Source organism: Mirounga angustirostris, unplaced genomic scaffold, assembly GCF_029215605.1.
Source record: "Mirounga angustirostris isolate CCGP_5_RB_7025 unplaced genomic scaffold, mMirAng1.0.hap1 SCAF_5, whole genome shotgun sequence".
Taxonomy (NCBI): Eukaryota; Metazoa; Chordata; class Mammalia; order Carnivora; family Phocidae; genus Mirounga; species Mirounga angustirostris.
In genome coordinates, this window is record NW_026991713.1 from 106,511,466 (window position 1) to 106,535,315 (window position 23,850).

Sequence of the window (23,850 nt, forward strand, 5' to 3'; positions counted from 1 at the left end):
TAAGAAGGGTTGCATTTTATTTGAGCAAGTACAAGTATAACAAAGGTATAGTAAGGTTAGTTTTCTCCTTTTACTCATCATTTCCCATCCCTGATGGAATTATATGTGAGTGTGTAAAGAGGATGGCCCTGAAAAGAAATACCTTTTTTTTTTTTTTTTAAAGATTTTATTTATGTACCTGAGACAGACAGAGAGCGAGCACGAGCAGAGGTGGTGGGGCGGGGGGGGGGGGGGGGGGGACAGAGGGAGAGGGAGAAGCAGACTCTCTGCTGAGCAAGGAGCCTGGCCGGGCGATCCTGGGACTCTGGGGTCATGACCTGAGCTGAAGGCAGATGTTTAACCGACTGAGCCATCCAGGCGCCCCCCCCACCCCACCCCCCGCCGGAAAGAAGTATCTTAAATCTCATTGTAAGTAAGCTATCACACAGTACAAAATGGCAAAATGGATCTTTGAAGAACAAACAATACTGCGTTAAAAATGCTTTGCACTAAAAATACATTTGGAATTCTAAAATGTATAAATATGAAGTGTAGCTATGATAAGATGGATGTATATAGAAATAAGCTATACACAAAGGAGAAATACTGAAATATACCATGCTCGAGTAGTTCAGAATCAGGCCCGTGTCTTTAGGATGACCCTAGAAAAGGTGAGCCACATTTAAGTTCCTGAAGACCTTGGCACATGCTAAAACAGAAGAAAGTCAGTGCATCATGGTTAGCCAGTTGGCAGCAGCTCGGCTTGTCCCACACAGGGCCAAATTGCTTCATTTATTTTTGGTTCTAGACTGGAAAAACAGTGTGTTGGTTTCACAAGTCCTCATTTAAAAAAAAAAAAAGTGTAGTTTAGGCACTCAGGAAACAGATTATACTGGACATTAAGAAGAATATCTGAAGAAAACTGAGAAGTGTGGTTGCTGACGCGAAATGTCCTGTTTCGGGCAACCCTAGTGCTCAAACACATTTAAAAACACGGCAGTTCATTTTCTTTATTTTCCCATTTCAAATGATTTAACATCATGAACTCCCTAGTTAAATCTGACAAGGCGGTATAATCCCATGATTCAGGGTTGGTAATTTCTACATCCATAAGCCCAGATTCTGAAGACTTTAGGAGAAAAGAAACAACGCAAATGCAGTGACAGCTCTGGATTCTGGGCAACACTGTTCTGCGAGACGGACAACGTTCGTGCGGCTTCCAGCTCACTGCTGGCTGGGCAGCGAGAGGTTGTAGGCAGAACTGCTTAAGGCTGAATGGAGAGCTAGCAAACCGTGCGGTTTTTAGTAGCAAAAGTTTTTGTTTCAGGGACAAACTGGAGGCGCAAGAATTAAAAGTTGCCATAGGCCTTGGAGAGCGTGGCTCAAGCCCCACCTCTTACAAGCTCCGCCCACTTCCGGGACAGCGGAGCCACTTCCGGGACAGCGGAGGCGCTCTCGCTTCACCCTCACAGCACGTGACGTGGGCTGCCTACACGCCGTTCTAGCAGAACCCGCTTGATCCCACATTGATGCCAAATGTTCACAGAAGCCTGAAACCCTCTGTCCCAGGGGGAGAATCTTCACTAGTATTCCAGAGCAAAATGCGTAGCAAGAATCTGGTCACGATGCCAGTGTGAAGTCACTAAATTAAGCAACCCTGGGATGTCCTACCTCTGGGCTTGTTTTGTGAGGGAACGAAATTTCCTGTTTAAACCACTGGGGAATGGGGAGACATCTGCTTTCTGCGACCCCAAGTAATCAGATGCAATCCCCTTCCTCCGAAATAACATAACCTGTTTTGTAGAGCAAAGCACACACGAACGCATGCACACTCCCTCTCTCTCTTACAGACTAAATTTCTCCTGTGAGTACTAACGTTCTCCTAAATTCATCTCCTGAAGTCAAGCTCCTTGGAGAAGAGCACATGCTCTGTATTCCCCATCCAGAATACCCTCCTCCCCACCACCATCGCTTACTTCAAGGCCCAGTTCAAAATCTGCCTCCTCCACGAACAGTTTCTTATTTAATCCCTGCCTACATCTGTCTCTAATTCTAACATATGGCATTTACTGTCTAACTTTTTTACATCTTGTCTGCTGATCCTTGTGTCTCCCTCTCAACTCTACCATGCTGAGCACACATTTGATTTACAGTGACTGAGTATAAAGCACCATTTTCCTTCACCTGAAACATGGGATTTTCCTGTCCTCTTTTCTTCCTTGTCTTCTTTCCTCATCTTCTCTGTAGAAGACAAAAATTGAGATAAAAGAAATTCCGAGCTCAGACTCTGAAGGAAGGTAAGTCTTTCTAAAGAAAGCCAAAAATGGCATGGCCTAACTTCTGGGAGTTATAAGGGAAAGAATTATGACATGGGGGGAACAGCAGTTAGACACCATAGCAATCAATGACGACCTGTTTTTGTACCTCCCTAACACACTGACCAGGTTTCACTACAGAAAGTAGGGGTTGGGGGGGCATCCTTAACAAATCAGAAGGTATAAGAGAAGATATAGCAGAGTCTAGCACATGGCAGGCATTCAACAAATGTCTCAGGAGTGAATGAGAGATGACAGAGCATCTTATGATTAGGGCTTCGGGCTTATATCTTAAAGCTTCTTATTATAAAAACAGAATGAAATGTAAATACCAGTAAGAACACTGCTGTCTCGATGTAATGGACTTCATCTGAATGTGCTGACATAAAAATCTTTGATCTGATGCAGACTTCAAGCTGTTTTGAAATGGAAAATAAAATCTTGGGTTGTTTTTGTTTTTACTTTAAAACTCCTAGGGCTGTTAACTAAAACTCAAAACAGGGGCCCATCTGCAGAAAGGCCTCGTCCATCATCACACGACCTGAATCTCTCGTAGCTGCTCTTCTGCGTAACAGCTCTGGGACCATCCTTCTGACGAGATGGAGGAAAGAGTATCTGCAGAGAGCATAACCCGGTGTAGAAATTGGCTCGCATACCCTTGAAGGTATGCAAATATAATTTTAACTTTTACTTTTAACACATTCCTGATATTAAAAATTTGTCATAACTTTCATTAGGTTCATTCATTCAAACCGACACTAAGAACTTCTGCAAGATCTTTTATATTACACAATAGAGTAAAAACTGTAGTAAATGTTCAGATAGTTAAATGAGCACCAAACACTACAAAGTGTAACCAACATGGTTCTATTAAAAACTCTCTTCAACTATGGCATTCAAGGACAACAATACAATATTTTCTTTACAAAGCAACTAAACATAAAAATCTGCAAATGCCATAAATTCATTTATAGGTTCTTATTTTCATATAGGCATGTCATTAGATTCTTTCGATTCTTTCTTTCAGTTCTTTCCTGAGGTATTTTTTTGTGGTTTGCTTTTATTGTACTGCTGGATGCATTATCTTTGATCATCCTTTCCTAAAATGATTTCTAAAGACCTGCAAAAAATTTTATTGCATAGGACACTATTCATGACACAGAGGTTGGGAACTGCAAATATGTGGCATTGGAGCAAGTCTTACAAATATTGCATTTTAAGAATTTGTTACATACATTTTTTTTCTTTTTACAGCTTGTCTCTTTTTAAAAAAATTGAAGTTACAGCCAAGAGTTAACTACGTACAGTGAAGCATTTTAGGAATGTCAGAGGTTAGAGAATACGATGAATGATACAAAGGAAAAAAGCCATAATTCTTGCTGGCTATATATTGTATTGCCTTCAAAAGCAACTGTACATGTTGTAATCAGTTCATAGTTAAATATTTCTACTAATCTGTTTTAGGAGAGCAAATGTCTTTCAAAGTTTCAAGTTCCTCTATGAGCTTCTTGTTCTGAATTTCCAGCACTGCAACTCGACTCTCCAGACATTTTACATATTCTTTCTTTCGACGTCGACATTCTTTAGCAGCTTCCCTGAAAAAAAGTAGAAGCAAAAGGGCAAACAAAACATTTTTTTTTTTTGCATGCTATTGACAAGCAGACTGAAGTAAGCTTGGTAAATGTGATCATGGCTGCATTCCAAATCTTGGAACAGCGTTCCCAATTCAATGTCAAACACTAAGCCAAACTGGATTCTTAAGGGTCACAAGTGTCCCTTCCACGAGTCCACATGGCAATTAGTAGAATTGCTGCATCTCCTGCCTTGATTAGAGTTCATAATAAACAAGGTCCAAGTCAAAGACAGTTACTCTGCTTTATGGCAATAAAGATCTTTGAGGGCCTTGAGTTCCTCAATGAGAGTCTTGTTTTGGTTTTCAAGCACAGCCACACGATTTTCAAGACATTTGACATATTCTTTCTTCTTCCTGCGACACTCCCGGGCAGCTTCCCTGGAACCAACACAAGGCAAATGACTACAGGAACAACCTCCCAGCACAATCCAGACTGCCTCAAATGAACTTCTACCCCCCAAACTCAACAGCCAATCAATCCTAGGTAAGGTTTGTACAAAGCCACGCAACAAATGCAACCAAGCACATGCCTTTTGTAAGATTACTTTCAAACAACAGGAACAACTTGAGAGCACGATCAATGTGTCCATCGTTCGTTGTAAATGCTGTTTTCTTAGGGCACACATTCCATGATAACAGTGACCAGAATGGTTTTCAGTAACCTAAAACAATAGGACCACATCCCCAAGTGGAATTTCTACAAAAATTTTTACAGATCCTTTCAATTCTCTTAATTATTTTTGTCCACCAAAAGCCACATATTCTGTCACAATGCATCAACTTTATTTGGTCAGAAATATTGGAAAAATTAATCCTCAGAAATTTGAAATGTCAATATTGGAGATTTTGTTTCTTCAAGACTGAATCTCATCAGTAAAACAAATAAGCTCGACCATGACTGCAAGAAGCAGTTTATTGGCTAGAAAACAACATGGATAAAGACAACAGTAAGCAAGTCACACACATTTTCATAAACCAAAATGAAATGGACTCTGCTTCTGAAAATTAAGGAAGGGAGGGTACAGAATCCAACACTCAATAATTCAGACAATTTAAACCCACAAAGTGAGAGCACCAATATTAACACTTTGGAAAGAAAGCTACTATATAACCCAAAAGTGTATTTCAAGACTGTTTTCCAATCACATGCAGTTACTACCCAATATACTGATCTTTAAAGCGCTGCAGGCATGCCCAAAGGACGAACAGACCAGCCAAAGCAACAAACACAAAAACACAGATGAGTTAGTCATTTTCATGCATAACTCCACCAAAAAAATAATAGAGCCAACATTTTTCTCTTTCTTTTTCAGGGTAGGAAGGGGTGTCAACTCTATCATTTAAGTCCTCTATAGAATGTACCCTCTGATAACAGTGTTCTTTTGGAGGTGTCAACTGAAAATAACTGCCTTTGGGGTACGCTTCATTATCAAAAAAGCCTACGGTGAAAGAGATAACTCATTTTTAGGATGGTTGACTCACTAACAACTGGTTATCTGTTTTTTTTCTCCGTGGGACCAAGTGTCAGCAGGAAAAAGACCTTGAAATCCCAGTGAACTGCAGGAAAAGATCAACCCCTACTTCCTAGCCAAAAACAGTGCACTCACCCTGTGAACTCACAAAGTTCTCAGACTTCTCAACTAGTTAACAAGAAAATAAAAAAATTTAAGAAGTAAACTGAATCTGATACAGATTGATTTAATCTAAATGATGCATAGGGAAAAGCTGAGAATAAATCCAAGCTCATAAAATTTGCAACTCTTCTACAAAGGAACTAAAATACACTTATGAATACCAAGGTGTTTATGACTGAATCATTATATTAAATTCTAGATCTGGAAGGAAGATAATCACTTTATAAAACAAGTTATCATTAAATGAAAATTTACATATCTAATAGCAGAGCTGTGGTTATTTATTTTTTAATTTTCTTTACCAAGGTGTACTATTTATTGTAAATATCATAATTCATATCTCATGCAGGAACAGTGCAGGTTACTGGTCAAAATGTTCCAAGCACAAAGCTTTAAATGATCGCACCAGTAGATGGTACATTCCTAAGTACTTCCCAGCTATGGAAAACACCTGTTTCTTCTATTAATAGTTAGCTCAGTTTTCAGGCCTTGCATTTGTCTGGATATATCCTCAGCATGGAGAGGAAATACACAGCAAAGAGGAAATGTTGACAAGGCTGTAAAGAAATATAAACTGTCACTGGACTGGGAGAAATATCTATCAGATCTATCATAAATGCCAGCCAAAGAATAAAAAGGGAATGTCTGAGAGGTCTTTCATGTTAATAAGTAAAACCTACATACTTTCCATGAAGTTAAATCCGAAGCTTACTCTGAGGTCTCTTTGAGGTGATTCTGGTGTAGTGCAGTGGGCGGGCTCTGGAAGAAAGACTGCCTGATTGCATATCCAGCTTCTGTCCAGTGTGGGTTGCATGATCTTAACCAACTCATTACTTAACCACTCTGAACCTCAGTCCCTCTTCTGGAAAGTAAGGATAATAACCAGACCTGATCTCACGTGCAAGTTATGTGAGAATTAAACAGTAGAAACAAAGCACTTAAAACCTGCATACAGTACTTGCTCAACTGAGCCACCTTTAGCCATTTATCATCTGCTCTTCCCTAGTCCTGCTCTGAAATTGAGATCTGGAAAGCTAACTTAGACCCTTCTCAGAATCCCTTACAGCTAGGGATTCTATTAGCTATTTCTAGCCAAGGAAATGTGGGTGAAAGATGCTGCGAGGATCTTCCAGGAGAAGTTTTTGGAAGAGTTAGACTCAGCGGCCCCAGTTTTTGGCTCTGGCCCTTCTCCCTTCTTCCTGCCTGATGCCACACCTAGGGACGTGGCAGCCATATTGTGGTCCTAAGAACAAATGTCACCTGCTAAAGCTGACAGAGCAAGGAGGAGAAGCCTGGATCCTTGATGACACTGCCGAGCCTTTGTTCTGGCTGCACGTACCTCTGGACCAGCCACATAAGATCAAAATAACACCTGTGGGGTGAAGGCTCCATTTCCCTTGGTTATTTACAGCCCAAACACAAATGCTATCCAATAGCTGTCATTAGCTAATTATTTTTTTAAAGCCTAAAATTTCATGACTGTTTTCCTCAGGGAAATTTCTTATGTACGTGGTAGGTAGTTGTGGGGCATGTTTAGAGGAAACCACTTCCTAATATTTCACTATTTCATTGATAGTTCTACTGACAACATTTTTTAATCTAAAAATAAAGGTACAGGGCGCCTGGGTGGCTCAGTCATTAAGCGTCTGCCTTCGGCTCAGGTCATGATCTCAGGGTCCTGGGATCAAGCCCCACATCGGGCTCCCTGCTCGGCGGGAAGCCTGCTTCTCCCTCTCCTGCTCTCCCTGCTTGTGTTCCCTCTCTTGCTGTGTCTCTCTCTGTCAAATAAATAAATAAAATCTTAAAAAAAAAAAAAAGAAAAAGAAACTGCCAAACTGTTTAAATAAATAAATAAATAAATAAATAAATAAAAATAAAGGTACAGAATAATGACAAAAGGGAAATAAGAACGCTACTTTCTAGGTCTTTCTTTTATTTTCCTTAGGAAAGTAAGACATCAATGAATAATTTTACAGTTTGCATCACCATACTTTATATTTCTAAACTGAACTTCACAATATAAATTCTGTGACCACAGAAGAAATCATTTTCATAGCTCCCTGAGATCTCTGAAAGGACAGTTTTAAAATATCCATATTCCGGGGCATCTGGGTGGCTCAGTCATTAAGTGTCTGCCTTCGGCTCAGGTCATGATCCCAGGGTCCTGGATTGAGCCCTGCATCGGGCTCCCTGCTCAGCGGGAAGCCTGCTTCTCCCTCTCCCACTCCCCCTGCTTATGTTCCCTCTCTTGCTGTGTCTCTCTCTGTCAAATAAATAAATAAAATCTTTTAAAAAAATAAAAAATAAAAAAATATCCATATTCCTCCACCAGATCTAAGTTAGAGATCTTTGATAGCAAGACTTCCATAAAACAACCATGAGCCCCACCCATTCAGCCCCTTCAGGATTTCTGAGCAAAGTGCTGACAACGAAATATAGGAACCCAGCATGACTTAGTTAACCTGGAACAACAACTGATAAAGACATGTATAGCTTCATGATTCTAGTTCTGGTAATCTGTTGCATTTTCCAGGGTACAAAACTCCATCTAGTGATCTGTGATACCTACAATGTTTGGGAACTAAAGCCAACTTGAGGAGTCCTATATTATATCAAATGTGACATTTATTTATTTATTTACTTATATTTTGTTTATTTGACAGAGAGCGCACAAGCAGGGGGAGCTGCAGGCAGAGGGAGAGGGAGAAGCAGGCCCCGCTGAGCAGGGAGACTGATGTGGGGCTTGATCCCAGGACCCCGGGATCAGGACCTGAGCTGAAGGCAGATGCTTAACGACTGAGTCACCCAGGTGCCCTCAAAATATGACATTTAAAAGGATGTTAGTAATGAATGGGTAAAGAAGATATGGTATATATATATACAATGGAATATTATGCAGCCATCAAAAAAAAACCCCCAAATCTTGCCATTTGCAACAACGTGGATGGAACTAGAGGGTATTATGCTAAGCGAAATAAAGAAAGACAAGTATCATATGATCTCACTGATATGAGGAATTCTTAATCTCAGGAAACAAACTGAGGGTTGCTGGAGTGGTGGGGGGTGGGAGGGATGGGGTCGCTGGGTGATAGACATTGGGGAGGGTATGTGCTATGGTGAGCGCTGTGAACTGTATAAGACTGTTGAATCACAGACCTGTACCTCTGAAACAAATAATACATTATATGTTAAAAAAAAAAAAAAAAGAAGAAGAAGAAAGCAGGAAGGGAAAAATGAAGGGGGGGAAATCAGAGGGGGAGACAAACCATGAGAGACTATGGACTCTGAGAAACAAATTGAGGGTTCTAGAGGGGAGGGGGGTGGGAGGATTGGTTAGCCTGGTGATGGGTATTAAGGAGGGCACGTACTGCATGGAGCACTGGGTGTTATATGCAAACAATGAATCATGGAACACTACATCAAAAACTAATTATGTAAGGTATGATGACTAACATAACATAATAAAATTAAATTAAAAAAAATAAAGAGATGTTAGTAAACTGAATATAGCTGCTACTGGTTCACATTCAGTTACAAAGGACTGTTAGGAAGTCAGTACTTATTTCTGAATTGTAGTGGCTCAGAAGCCACAATTTCTAGACTAACTAGGTGGTAATGTTACTAAACAAACCACCACCAGGTGGTCCTGGTCAGAGGTGAGCACATGATGTCATCTGAAATGTTCTGTTTTCTTACAATGAGGACATGATTTAATACTTAGGAATAAGGTGACCAGACGACTGGTAGAACTCTTGGACTACTCTATTCATTTTGAAAATCAGATTAACTTGCACCATTTCCATCATAAAAACTAAACCAAGAAATAATATAGAAGTCAAATTAAAGAATTTTGGAAAACAGCATTTTTATGACATACACCTGTTTAAAAAATAAAATTACAGAAACATGGTACAAGAGTGAGAAAATGAGAGTGTGAACTGGGAGTACCTATGTTATAATATTAGTTAGGTATCTCTAAGTGATGGGGCTCTAAGTAATTTTGTTTCTTTCTGGTGCTTCGTATTTGCACTTGACCAAAATTTATCAGAATTAATATGCATTTCAGTATAATAGAAAAAAACCAAAGTTACAAAGTAGATAAAAGAAAACTACATATAAAAGGCTTAGAAAATTCTATTTATTTATTTATTTGCATAAACTCTACCCCTAACACAAGGATTGAACCCACAGACCCTAAGATCAAGAGTTACATGCTCTACCAACTAAGCTAGCCAGGCACCCCTAAGAGGCTTAGAAATTCTTTACTCACACTTAAATTTATTTTGCTCATAAAGAAACAAAAAAATTACACTTATCACCTACTTCACAAAGTAAATGCCAAGTAAAAAATAAATCTTTATTTGTAATAAAGCCTTTGCATCATCATTAAGAAAATTAATGTATCTTTTAGACATTACCCTTACCACACATAGGGATGTGACTCCCGCTGATGAAATGGTTTCCCGGCTAGGCACTCTGATGACAAGAAAATCTAATTATTATCACATGCAGAGCACAAACCCCAAAATGCCACAGAACACGTAACTTGGGAAAAATGGCTTGGGAAAAGCAATTTTTTAAAAAGCCCCACAGCGATAAGTTATGCATCCGATAGGTGGCTACTGGTTTCTGGAGAAATAGCCTACCTGTTTTTCATTAGCCTCAGCTCTCGTTTGCGGGTTGCTTCTTCGGCCAGTTGCTGGGGACTGTGCAAGCTTCCTGGCGAGGCAGCCATCACTACTCCCTGAGGCAAAGCAGTAGTAGGAGCTCGGATCTGGTAAGTCGGCATGTCACCAGTGGCAGCTGCAATGAAACAAAATATGACAAGTTTATATAAACAATTTACAACTTGATCTCTTATATAAAATTGACCTGGAAATAACATACTTCTTTTTACATGTCATAAGAAGTGACTTTGCTAATATTTAAGATGATTATTTTGAGCATTAAAGTCTTAGGTATCAAAGGTCTTCAGCATTTGGAACAATAATATTCAGTATGCTCTATACAGTTAAGGTAGAAAAATGCCCCTGTGCATTTTAGAAAGGTTTTTATCAAAGGCTAAATTAGGGAGGCTTTTCAAGTGCTCTCTGGGGGAAAAAGGCCCTGATGTGTTTATCAGTTTACATGATGTAAATACTTTCACCATGGCCAATTTCAAGCTGTCAGTGTGACCTCACGGAAGGTGGAGATGAGAAGACATACACAGTAAGTAGCACAACATACAGATAAAAGAGATGGAAATAACCTCACGAGCATAGATAAAATTATGAGAAGTGATGAGTTTTGAGTATTTATTGTTTTTAACCTAACTCATTTGTTAAATATATATGTGTTTCTTTATACATATTTAATTTTTAACAATGGCTCTTTTTACAACCAGCTCACAAAAACCCTGAAAATTTAATAATCACTCTAGCATACCAGTGGGAGCTGGCTCTAGCATACCACTGCAAAAATTTTAATTAAGCAGAATATTCCAGATAAGAGATTTTCCTGTGCCCTACACCATGTCTGAGACAGTTACTGCATGTCTTTAAATACAAGTCCTACAACCAGAAGATGACTGAGGTATTAGAAGGACAAACCTGGCTCACTGTATTTTCAGTTTAAAAACCAAAACAAAATAAAGAACAAAACAGCAAAGCTCTACTTAAATGTAGTTTCTCTGGGGGATGATAATTTTTGTCTTAAGTAGGTTTCTTGAGATAATAATATATTTCTAAGTATTCATTTAAAAAACTTTTCTAACTATAGTACAATCACAAATGACAGACTTAATATTTACTTAGTATTCATATTGAATACTAAAAGTCCTCCAAGTTTCCTAATTTATACTCAACATTTGCCTTTCTACTCTAATGAACATAGCTTCCTAGAAGAGACAGATTTAAGTGATGAAATATGTTTCTACCACCACTTAGAGAATGTATGGTCCAGAGTTAATCTGACACTCTAAGAGATTACAAAATTCATGCTGTCTCAAAGTTAACTGCAAGAAAAAGGTTTTTTAAAAGTTACCAAATCCTACAAAAATTGGTCTGAACCAATGCCAATCAAAATAGAAAACACATCACTTCCATATTTCATTAAAATGCATTATAACCATTGAGTAAGAACTGAAATTTTACCCAAAAGGGACACAAAGACTTTTTTCATTTAAATAGAATATTACGAATGAAAATAGCTAAGCAGTTTAAAAGGTTAACCAAAAACTGATCAAGGTGCTCCTTTTTGGGTAAATGCCAGGGTGTTTTTTTTTCCCCCTAGAGCTTAAGAATTAGGTGAAAATATTTTTTTAAACTTTTAAAATATGGCTTTGGGGGAAGATCACTTAAAGGTCTTCATAAGATTAACAAAAATACCACTATAAGGATGCACTGCTCCTTCCTTCTATATATAATTTTAAAAACAATGGTGATAAATAATAACTGATAAATATAACTATCACTAGCAAAATCTCTATCAATAGTAAACTTGGGAAAAATCCTAAATTTGTTTTTGTGACTATTTAAAATACTGTATACACAGTTATCTCATTATATGTCATAGAATATCTTAGCCTTGAAATATTTAAGAAGGTAATTTTAAAAAGTTTTAAACTGTTAACTGACTAAAGATTTTTTATATTTTAATCATATTGTCAGAGGAGGTAGAATGGAGCACAGAATAACATAGTTCTCTCCTCTTTTCTCTTTACCCACATCCAAGGAAGAAGGTTATGGGATAATAAAGGTTGAGACAATGGAACAGCTGGAGGCTACACAGGCTTTCTAAAACTGGAACAATAGCCACTGACGAATGAGAAGTTTACATGTCATCGTGCTGACATTCGCAGGTGGCATGGATGCAGACCTTGGTCTAGGGCTGTTCTTTTGCAAACTTTGGTCACAGAGAAGGGCAATAAAATTAACAGAGGGGTTCGTTATACCCGCTCTCTCTCCCTCTCCTTTTGTATACATCTGCTATTTTCTGTCCTATAAAGTTAGAGCAGAATGCTGATATAATATGTAAGAGTTAGTTTAAGAGTATTCATTCTTTTTTAAAAAAGGAAAAAAGGGGGGGTAGGTATACTTCCTAGATGAAAAACTAAAGTTCATTCATTGGTCTTACAAGCAGAAATGGTTCTAAACTTTGGTCTGTTTCCAAAAGCTGAAACCACCCTCAAAGGACCAAATTTGGCACCATGAAGGATAAAAGCAATTCAAAAGAAGTATTCTTAAAACATTCTTGAGCAATAGCTCAGGAAAAAGATATCACTTTAAAATGATAACTTGGGGGGTGCCTGGATGGCTCAGTTGGTTAAGTGACTGCCTTCGGCTCAGGTCATGATCCTGGAGTCCCTGGATCGAGTCCCGCATGGGGCTCCCAGCTCAGCGAGGAGCCTGCTTCTCCCTCTAACCCTCCCCCTCTCATGTACTCTCTCTCATTCTTGCTCTCTAATAAATAAATAAATCTTTAAAATGATAACTTGGAAGGGGATGATATATTTGGATATATTAGTTCTGGGATGTTAGCTAATAAATTGGGTTTTATTGCAATGATTCAGATATACTATATATTTATCTCCTTCAACAAAAATCAGATTTCAGGTCATTAGTTCAAGACAGAAATATGAATTGGTATTAATTGGTAGGAGTTAATATACATTTCTGTAATATCCTAAAGAATGTATGATGGTACACTTTTAGTGGTCACAGAATAAATGTCAATGGATAAATTCCATATATTCAAATATGATCTTATTAGTAAGTACACTAAAAAGATATGGGCAAAGAGAATCTCTTGTTTTGAGAAAACCCAAATGTCAAAAAGTTTTGTTGTTGGAAGAAGTGATAAAGTTTTTATCTTGGTTAGCTTCAATTTCCAATATTATCAATTCAGTGGCAATTTAAAGCAGATTCAATTCCTAGAATCACAGTTCAAAGAACCACCTTACAGTCTTTGATGAGATATCCTTATCCCTGTACTCCTATAAAGGCTAATTCCTGTTCCATCTAACTACTAAATGTGTGTCCACACTATTTATTCTAGAATTCCACTGTATACATTATTTCTGACAATAAATGAGTCATCAGTGGGGCTATCATCTTGTGATTGAAGAAAGATAATATGATAAAGATACTTATATACTAATTTTATTCTAAGGCAACAAAAACTTTAAAGTCTTTTTTAGCTTGGTACCCCATATAACCTAGCACAGTACCTGGCATATGATGGGTGCTCGGTGGGTTTACACGTACACCACGAAGGAAATTTTGAACTTCCCAGGGTTTTGCCCAAGCCCACTGTCATTTGAATGTTTAAAATAAGCAGTATTATTATTATAAGACTATTATTAGCTATTATTATAGCTAAGTCTTTAACACTAAGACGTGGGAAGCCCTCACAAGATGCTATGTATTTACTCCAACTGGCATTACTTCCTAATCTTGCCTTACACACTAGTCATCTCACCTGGCATTTGAGAAGCAGATGAGCTCTAATTACAGTGTATTTCCCACTATCTACCTCCTGACATGAACATTTTTTTTTTTTTAGGTTTAGTATCAAATATTTAATGGAAAAAGCAAATTCCTAGAACTCTCAATTCTGGTCATTAAGCTTCATACCTCTCTTCGCAAGCTTTAAACACGGTACAGTAGAAAAAGCATGGGATCTGGAGTCTGGATTCTAGTCCAGCTCTGCCACTTACCAGCCATGTGACTTGGGGCAAGTTCAGTTTCCTCATCTGTAAAATGGGGATACATTATCTCATTTAATACTCACAATAACCCCTGTAATGTATGTCAAAGTGTCTAGCACAGTGCCTGGCACATGGTAGGCATTCAGCAAATGTTAGTTCCCTTCCTCTTCCCTTCCTTAAGTTCTGAAAGACAATGGTCCAAATTATGCTTATACTGTATATTAGTTAAAAGGCATATAACATCCATAAATATATTTTCCCCTGGAGTTTCCCCTCTAACAAACCTGGGTAATAGAATGATTGAGACGTATGGCTCTTATTCCTTATTTTGTTTAAAAATATGCCTACTAAAAACTTCTAAAATTTATACTCTATTTTATTATATTCCTTTAGAGAATAGATTATTAAAAGATAATAAAAGTCCTTTTCAATGTTTATAATCATTTAGAATAGAACCTCAAAGGTGGAGAATCACAAGTAACCCTATGAGACAGTTTCATCAGACTGGTAATAAGAAAACTCACTGAAAAGCCTAACAAGTCAAAGAGGTGCTTGTTTCTTCCTAACAAAGAAAGAAAGAAGAAACTCAGCCAAACGCCTATCTTGATAGTTTTCAAAGTGGAACAACTTATCCACATCCCAAATGTTGGTAGTTTTATCTACTGAGATATCTGTAGTACTGAGCACATTAACTCAATAAAAACATTTTTATAAATGGAGCTCCTACCTTCATTTTGCTAGGTGTCCCTTATCCCAAATCTACCTAAGTAACAAGCAATGAGCTAACTCTGAAGTTGTACTGATAAGGAGGGTACTTCTCTTCCATAGCTCCAAGAAGCTACTAACATCTTCACTTTTCTTTTTTCGCTCTCCCTCCCTTCCATCGCGCCAGGGCACACGATGCCCAAATCAGCCTTGTCCTTGCCTGGTGTCTCCCACCGTCAAAACCCTTCCCTTCTCCACTGCTCTATTTTTTCCAGGAAAATGAAACCCTACATAAACATGACTACTTAAGCAATCAACATTTTCAAATTTGTCACAATAATTATAACACTTAGACCACAAAGAATTAAGTCATTAACTATTTTTACTTTAAGTTACATATAAGGGAACTCCTCAGTTGTTTAAGTGAAAATCTTAAGAGTCAAAAAAGAGTCTATGTAAAAGATGAGAAAGTATAAATGTTGAAATGAAAAGTTCTATATATATCAAATATACACTCTCTTGCCCTGTGAGGGTAATAATAAATATTCTAGAAAAAAATCCATTTTGACTACTTAAAATGATGTTAGCTTTATTTTGTATGTTTTCTAAGTAGTGTGTATTATGCTGTGGTAATTCATCTAACCTTAGCATGAATTTACCAGGTGAATTTTGAGGAGCAATGTAATATGGTTGTGAACAGAATCAGATAAGGTCTGTTCTTGAAGTCTGAAGGTCCAAACTGGTTCACCACTTGTTAGCTTTGTGAGCTTGGAAGAGTTATTTACCACTCTGATCCATGTTGTTATATGGAAAATGAATATAATATGATCTGCTCTGAGTGCATCAGTAAAATTACATGGAAAGTGCTTCTCCTCTTGGGTATTTAAATACAGTTTCCTCAGCGAGGCCTACCCGGATCCTTTAACCTATATTACCTGCTTCCTGTAGGTCTCTCACCATCTGATCGTTTGATAGCATTGACCACATTTGTATTTGTATTTATATTGTAACACTGTAACTTTTTTAAAGCTTACATAAATGCAAAGTATCACAATTATTTTATTAAGCAATATATTCATATAGGCAAATAAAACCAGGCAGAGTGAAACAATCATCCCAAAAAATACTTCACTGAAATTCTTTCAAAATTAGTGGGAACATAGCACGATGGAAATTTCAGTAAACCTTCCATACAGATTTGGAGTTTTATTAAAACTTAAGGTAGATAAGTGACTTTTTTCACTTCCAACATGATTATAACTTGCTTTGCTGGCAAGTTTAAGAAGCTATTACACCTGATCCAAACCTTTCTTTTATGTGAAAATTCCCCAACAATAACCTTTTCAAGTACCCTCCTTTCACAAGGTGAAATGTATCCTTATTCTCATGCATCAAATATTAACTAAGACACTATTTTCCAAATTTGAATATTTATTTTTAACAATTCAGAAGTCCAGGCTGAATACAACGTATTAGAGTTTTTAAGACTCAGAGACTAAAAGATATGGAGTGAGGCTCTTAATATAATCAGCTTATGAATAAAGCCAAAAACTATTTCTAACAAAAATTTAAACTGTACCCAAAAGTCTCAATAATACACTTCTATAAACTACAGATATTCGCTTTCCACATTTTATTCCATGATTCTATAAATAAATACTCCTGAAAACTTTTCCCATACCAGTCATTGTTAGGAGCCTGATTTTGGTCTAGACAAGTTTTTCAAACTGTAAGTTTTAGACCATTAGTGGGTCATAAAATCAATTTCCAGAGCAACAGAAAAATAGAAAAGTCCATTACATCTCTACTATATGTAAAGATAAGCACTTTAAAAAAACAAACAAACAAACAAACACACCAAAAACACTGCAGGGTTTGAACTCATGACCCTGAGATCAAGACCTGAACTGAGCTCAAGAGTCAGAAGCTTAACTGACTGAGCTACCCAGGTGCCCCAAGATAAGCATTAGAGACAAACCAGAAGAGACTCTTAATCGTAGGAAACAAACTGAGGGTTGCTGGATGGGAGAGGAGTGGGGGGATGGGGTAACTGGGTGATGGACATTAAGGAGGGCATGTGATGTAATGAGCACTAGGTATTATATATAAGACTGATGAATCACTGACCCCTACCTCTGAAACCAATAATTATATGTTATTTATATATGTTAATTATATGTTAATTAATTGAATTTAAATAAAAATAAAGAAAAAAGAAAACTTGTTTTATGTACACACACACACACACACACACACAAGTATACAGCATCATGATGTAAAATGTGGGTCATGGTCAAAAAAATGTGTAAGCCAAAGATCTACATCAGTCCACTTGTTTCACCAATCCACACAGGTAGCTCCTCTACTATTACTTCAAAAAAGTCCCTTAAACACTGTGCTCTTTTGGCTCCTCAAAACAAAACAAAACAAAACAAAACAAAAAACTGTTGTTCATTTTTAAACAGCATTTCAAAATAGAATTGGTTCTGTGAAAACTGATCAGATTTCTAAAAATAATGATTTCCAAAGTACAGTGAGGTCTTGTGAAAAAAGTTTGACATTTTTTAGTTTTAGCATTTGGAAGATTTTAAATTGTTAGTAACTCATGTATAAGCATTATGGGTAAAACTGTGAAACAAAGCTCAAGGATGGTATATGTTCATTCTGTACATATAAATGTATAAAAATGTTCACTTACTTACAAGCAATGATTAAAAATATGTGCAAAGTTTTACCTTAAACTTTCATCTTTAAATATATTGTGTATTTTTAGATCTTTTATTTTTTATTATAATTTTTTCTCATGGTTAGACATGAGAACTGAAATTAAAGGCTTACTTAGTAAAGATATAAACCAACTAATGATTTTTAGCAAATACATACATGCACAAAATGCCTCTTGCTTCTAGAATCATACTGCAGTATTTGAGATTAAGTCCATCTGTATCTTACAATAAACTTGTCATTTGAGAGTTTCTTCAATCTATAGCTTTTCTAAAATTTTACCAAAACTTCTTTGAGAAAAATAATAGCGCATCAAGATAATTTTCAAAACGCTTTAATACAGGTCTTAGTTGCTCAAATCAATGGAATGTTCCCATCTAGGAAGAGGGTTTAGACCCACTGACTCTGAAAAGCTAAACTGTGGTGAAGCTGTTTACAATCATCCATTCTTCGTGAATTCAACTGCAAATTCAGAGGTTAGAAATGAGACACCACGGAAAAAACAACAATGCAACCCTAATACAGAACATCAGCAGCAAAGTCTGAATCATTACCCGTAATTAAGAAAGCCAAACAACAGAAGGATTACTGATCACAAATTGAGAGAACTGAGACTGGGAGGTGGAGGGGTGGGGGTGGGGCGACAACTTTCAGACAAGCACTCCCCGGACTGAGCGCTAGAGGGCACTCCGAGGCGCCAGTGCCCGAGAGTGAGCAACCGTGCGGAAACCCTCCAGCTCCAGCGCCCACCTCTCCCCGGGCACGTGCGGGGCGGCCGCCGCGGGAGGCAGGCTCAACCTTCCCACGTAGGCGTAGGTGGGACAGACGGCTGCCGAGTTCTGCTCACCCAAGCATTACAGGTTTCACAAAGCGTTCCCCCTCGTCAAGCAGACACTTACCTCAAGAGAAACGCTAAAGTAAGGCTTACGAGAAAAGCTATTCAGTTGTAAGAGCGATCTTGGAGATAGAGGCAGTGGCGAGCCAGTTAACAACTCTAATCTGTCAGCAGCACTTGACAAAGCCGAAAGGAACTGACTAAATCACAGCATGACTCGGAGCTGACGTCAATGTGTAGCTCGCTTGGAGTTTAACTTTTCCACTTCCCTGCCGAACACGATTCCAGGAAATGTAGTGACGTCAGCCCTTTGAACTCGATTAGCTGAGGTACAGGCCATTTTAAATACAGGAGGAAAGAAACAAGTAGGCACGCAAACACCCCTAACACGCTGGGTTTTCCTATTCTGTTTTGGAGCAACGTTTGTACACAACAATGAAATCGGAAGCTTAATTTTTTACAGGTTGAACAGTATGTATGTTTAACTTGTAGCTGCATTGGACTTGCAACAAGTTGCAGATGAAGTAACAGCTTATTTTAGTAAAGCAGAACGGAGAGAGAGACCGGATTACTGCCTTGGTCAAATAAGCAATACGCTAAGCAAAAAAGCACTTACACTAAGATGCCTTCACAGAGTGTGCTGAATACATACAGATATATATTAAAAGAAACTTCTTACTCCTCAGCCACTAGAAAATTAATACTTTTTGAAACACTCAGAGATCCCTAAATTTTTCTACCCTTCAAAATAAAATTTTCAGAATTAATTTAAATCTCTCTTTAAAATTCTTACCTGTTTCATCTCTAGTTACAGCCATGATGGGCTTCTGCATACAGAACTGTCTTGTCTCCCCTATCACAGGTTGACAGTGTTCCAAACTAGCAAGCATGTGCAGGATAAGTAGGAGTAACTGACATCACAATGACATCACCAGCCTATCACTGCCATCAATGTGCTTTGTCACAGAGGAGCTCAATGAAACCAAAGCCCTATAAAAACCCTTCCTGTAATAAACCATATTAATGTTCTTGTTTCTCATTGTACATAGAAATCTGTTGAGATGGGCTCTGGCAAAAAAATGTCTCATTAGCATTAAGTTACAAGATTGTTCCTTATGGAGCAACTAACTTCTTATTATTGTTCTGTCCAGGGTTTCTAGATAAACAAAGGGGGCATAAATTCTGTATTTTTTATAACTCGTAGGAGAAAAAAACACATGGAGATTAAAACGACAACAAAAAAACCTGACAATCAGCCCAGAAAAACATTGTGAAATACACAGAAATGTATTTCTTAAACACTTCTAAATTCATCAAGGAAGAAACACTCAGCCACCTTTGTTCACTTAACACAGTTTTATTTGCTCAACTATTTGCTACAGCACCATAAAACCCAGCTGTTCCCAAGGTGACACAGAATTTGCTAATTTCATTTGAAAGGAACAAATACTGACATTTAAAAAATTCACTGTGCCGATGGTAGCAAGAACTACATAGCATTCTTCCATAAACATTAGTTTGAACCATAGGAATTTGCTATTTGACCTTTTTGGCCCACAAAAAAAAAAAAAAAAAAAACAAAACAATTTCATGAGGCTCAATCCAATACAATATTTTACTAAATTAAAATCCCTTGAAAAGAATTTGGGGATTTTAAAAAAATTCATAAATAAATCACAATTACTACTAGTAAATTTTTTAAATGTCAAATGTTATTTGGATCACTTAATGAAGAGGGCATGAAAAGCTAGATAGATCACTATAGGAAATTTAACAATGGCAGGGTTAGATAAAAAATTAGCTCATGGTTCAACAGTATAAAAGACCTTAGTCTGGAAAAAAGAAATGATTTGTATATCTATCTAGTGCACAATAATATGTGACATGGCACTGAGACCTTTTATCTGTACCAGTGGGCTGAATAAAGCCCATTCCCTTATATGATTAGAATTCAACCTAACCTTATGTCGATGATGTTGATGTGCTTCTCCAGAGCACATGAATGGAAGACATCTGGCTAAGTAAGAAAGTCTGAAGATCAACCTAGACATCAATCCCAAACAGAGGCTCCATGACAGACTCTCCTCCATCCCAGCCACACCTAAGGGTTTGGGTCCAAGAGTACTAGTCAATTTTATTACCAATTTCAGAAAGTTCAAATTGGTTTTAATCTAATTTCTTTAAGTTGGCACTTAAGTGTTCAATAAATACTAGCATAGAAAAAGGGCAGAGGAAGGAAAGGAAAGAGGGAAGTTGGTTGTTTGGTTGACTACTGCTATTAGTAAAGTTTTAATATATTCCATGGACCAGATAAACTCTGTTAACCAGCATACAGAACTAATAACATTTTCACAGAAGAAGCATATTTCATTTTCACTTAATAAATGGTTTTATTAAACATTTATCATATGCCAGGGACTGTGCTAGATACTAAGGATCTCTATCCAAACAGAAGTTACTATCTAGGCATGTCACACACGCCCTAAAGGAGATACAGTAGGAAATGACAGGAGGTTATCTAAACCAGATCTGCAGGATCAGGGAAGGTTTCCTGGAGGAAGTGCTAAGATGAAAACTGAATAATGCAAATGACTGACATAAGTGTTCCTGTCAGGGCAAATGGCTAAGTGTGAGGCCCTAGAAAGGAAGAGAGGGTGTGGCATAGCACAGGAAATGAAGAAATCCAGCACAGAGCTGCATTACAAAAGAGGGAGAAGTTGAGAGGGAAAAGTCTAGTAAAGGTGGCAAGGCCTAGATCAAGCAAAGATTTGGGCTATGTTAAAGATTTTGGACTAAGGGGCGCCTGGGTGGCTCAGTCGGTTAAGTGTCTACTTTCAGCTCAGGTCATGATCCCAGGGTCCTGGGCTCCTTGCTCCGTGGGGAGCCTGCTTCTCCCTCTGCCTGCAGCTCCCCTGCTTGTGCTCTCTCTCACACTCTTTCTCTGACAAATAAATAAATCAAACTTAAAAAAAAAAAAAGATTTTGGATTTTGTGTTAACAAGTAACAGGAATTCACTGAAGAGGTCTGAATAGGAGGCTGACATGATTAGATTTGAATTTTAGAAATACCACCCTGAACTGCAGAATTGAGAGTATAATGGAAAAAAGAAAATGTTGGAGGCAGAGACATTTGTTTTTAAGAAATATTAGTAGTTCCCAGAATCACTAAGAGGGATGAAGAAAGGGAACCTGAACTTTCAGGAACAATTCTCAAAAAACCAGGCCCAGAAGGGATCTGCCACCTCTGGCATGATTAGGAAGATCAGAAAACTTCTCCACAACTACCAACATCAGGGCAGCGACCTGGCAGAGGGGATGACACGTCGGAGGGGATGGCAGCTGAAGTAGGATCGGACAGCAGGAGTGGAGAGGAGTGGAAGATGAGTGGTTTAGCTGGGAGGAAGAAGGGGTGACACACAGGTTTCTAGCCTGAAGCAACAGGTTGGACGGGAGTCCATTACTGAAACAGGGTAAACAAAAGGAGAACTAGGGTGGGGAAAATGGCTGTGACTTTGGACTTTGGACTTAGAGAGTCAAGAGATGTGCGTGGGACCTCTAAGTAGCTAGCTGGAGTCAGGGGCATGGTAACAGGAACGGGCACCACGGGCAGGGATGAGGTCATCCGGGGAGAGTGCTCCAGCCAGAAGGAAGAGGGCCCAGGACGCAATCTTGACAAACACCAACTAACACTGAAGAGATGAGCAGAGGAAGATTAGACCAACCAAGGAAAGAGATGTAGGAGAGAGAGAAGAAAAAACTGGTAAGAATACAGTATCATGATGGGAAGTGAAGGAAGCAGAAGTCAATTAGTGTTAAATACTGCTGAGGGATCAATCAAGATAAGGACTGAACTCACAGAGAAATCACTGTGACCTGTGAACGGGATGACAGGATGGAAGGTGATAAGAGTAAGTAACACAAGAATGCCAACTGACCGTCTTTAACATAGAAATAGAACTCCTACCCACCATTATTTTAAGGAGAAGAGAAAAGGAAAGGGAAAGAAAAGGCAAGGAAAGGGAAAGATTAAAAGAATACACAAGGAATCAAGATTGGAAGGGAAAAAACAAACACCTTACTTGTATTTGATATAAACATTCACTTACCAACCCAGATAGATTCACAAAGAATGAGCACATTATTAGAAGTAATTTCAGCTTGGCAAGATGAAAAAATAAACTCTTTAACAAGTCAGTAATATTTCTCTACAGCAGCAGAGACTAGGAAATGCAACGTTCATAACAGCAACAAAAACCTTCAAGCATTTAAGAACTAACTTAACAAAGAATGTAAAAGACTTCCACAGAGAAAACTTTAAACTGTTAAAAAGTTCAAATAAGATCTAAATAAATGAGACATCCTATGCTTTGGAACAGGTCAATCTAACATTATAAATACCTCAGTTCTTCCTCACCCTTGCACACTGTAGGAATGTAAATCAGTGCAACCACAATAGCAAACAGTATGGAGGTTCCTCAATAAATTAAAAATAGAACTACCCTATGATTCAGCAATCGCACTACTGGGTATTTATCCAAAAAAAACCAGAAACACTAATTGAAAAGATATATGCATCCCCGTGTTCCCTGCAGCATTATTTACAATAGCCAAGATATGGAAGCAACCGGAGTGTCCACTGATAGATGAATGGATAAAGAAAATGCAGTGTGTACACACGCACACACAAACACACATAATTATTACTATACCATAAAAAAGAAGGAAATCTTGCCATTTGTGACAACATGGATGGAACTTGTGGGTATTATGCTAAGTGAAATGAGTCAGAGAAAAGACAAATACCGTATGATCGTACTTACAAGTGGAATCAACAATGAAAACCCCGGGACTCAGGGGTACAGAGAACAGATGGGTGGCTGCCGGAGATGGGGAGGGGGGTGCTGGCAGGGAGGGGGTGTACAAATGGAAAATGGGTGGTGATTAAAGGTACAAACTTCCAGTTATAAAATAAGCCCTGGGGATGTGATGCACAGCATGGTGGCTGTAGTTAATAAAACTGTGCTGTTTGAAAGTTGCTGAGAGACTTAAGTCTTAAAAGTTCTCGTCACAAGAAAAAACCAATCTGTAACAAAGTGGTGGTGGATGTTTAACTAGACTTACTGATTTATTGTGGTGATCACTTATTGCGTCTCAACAAATGTCAAATCATTATGTTGTACACTTGAAATTAATTGTCATATGCCAATTATATCTCAATTTTAAAAAAGACTTCAGTTTCCCCTAAATTATTCAATACATTAAATTCAACCTCATTGGTTTTACTACTATATTTTTATTATTTAGAAACTCAAATTTATTCTAAATGCATACTGAAGAAT

General features: G+C 37.9%; 1 protein-coding gene across 34 annotated transcripts in view; it reads right to left on the reverse strand.

Annotated features, from left to right (window-relative positions):
- Window positions 1-3,060: 3,060 nt before the first annotated feature.
- CREM (cAMP responsive element modulator) overlaps window positions 3,061-23,850 on the reverse strand; it is a 73,598-nt gene continuing 52,808 nt past the window's right edge. For 7 of the 34 annotated variants that reach the window (XM_064591843.1, XM_064591831.1, XM_064591834.1 and 4 more), the window contains 5 exons: window positions 14,257-14,292; window positions 10,208-10,364; window positions 9,986-10,037; window positions 4,458-4,589; window positions 3,061-4,305 (listed from right to left, as the gene is read on the reverse strand). In XM_064591843.1, the coding sequence (XP_064447913.1) occupies window positions 4,252-4,305; window positions 4,458-4,589; window positions 9,986-10,037; window positions 10,208-10,364; window positions 14,257-14,292 (431 nt within the window). In that variant the 3' untranslated portion in view covers window positions 3,061-4,251. Of the gene's footprint in view, window positions 4,306-4,457; window positions 4,590-9,985; window positions 10,038-10,207; window positions 10,365-14,256; window positions 14,293-18,575; window positions 18,988-19,304; window positions 19,439-23,850 lie in introns of those variants that run through there. The other 27 variants (XM_064591840.1, XM_064591849.1, XM_064591852.1 and 24 more) reach the window with 12 other exon arrangements.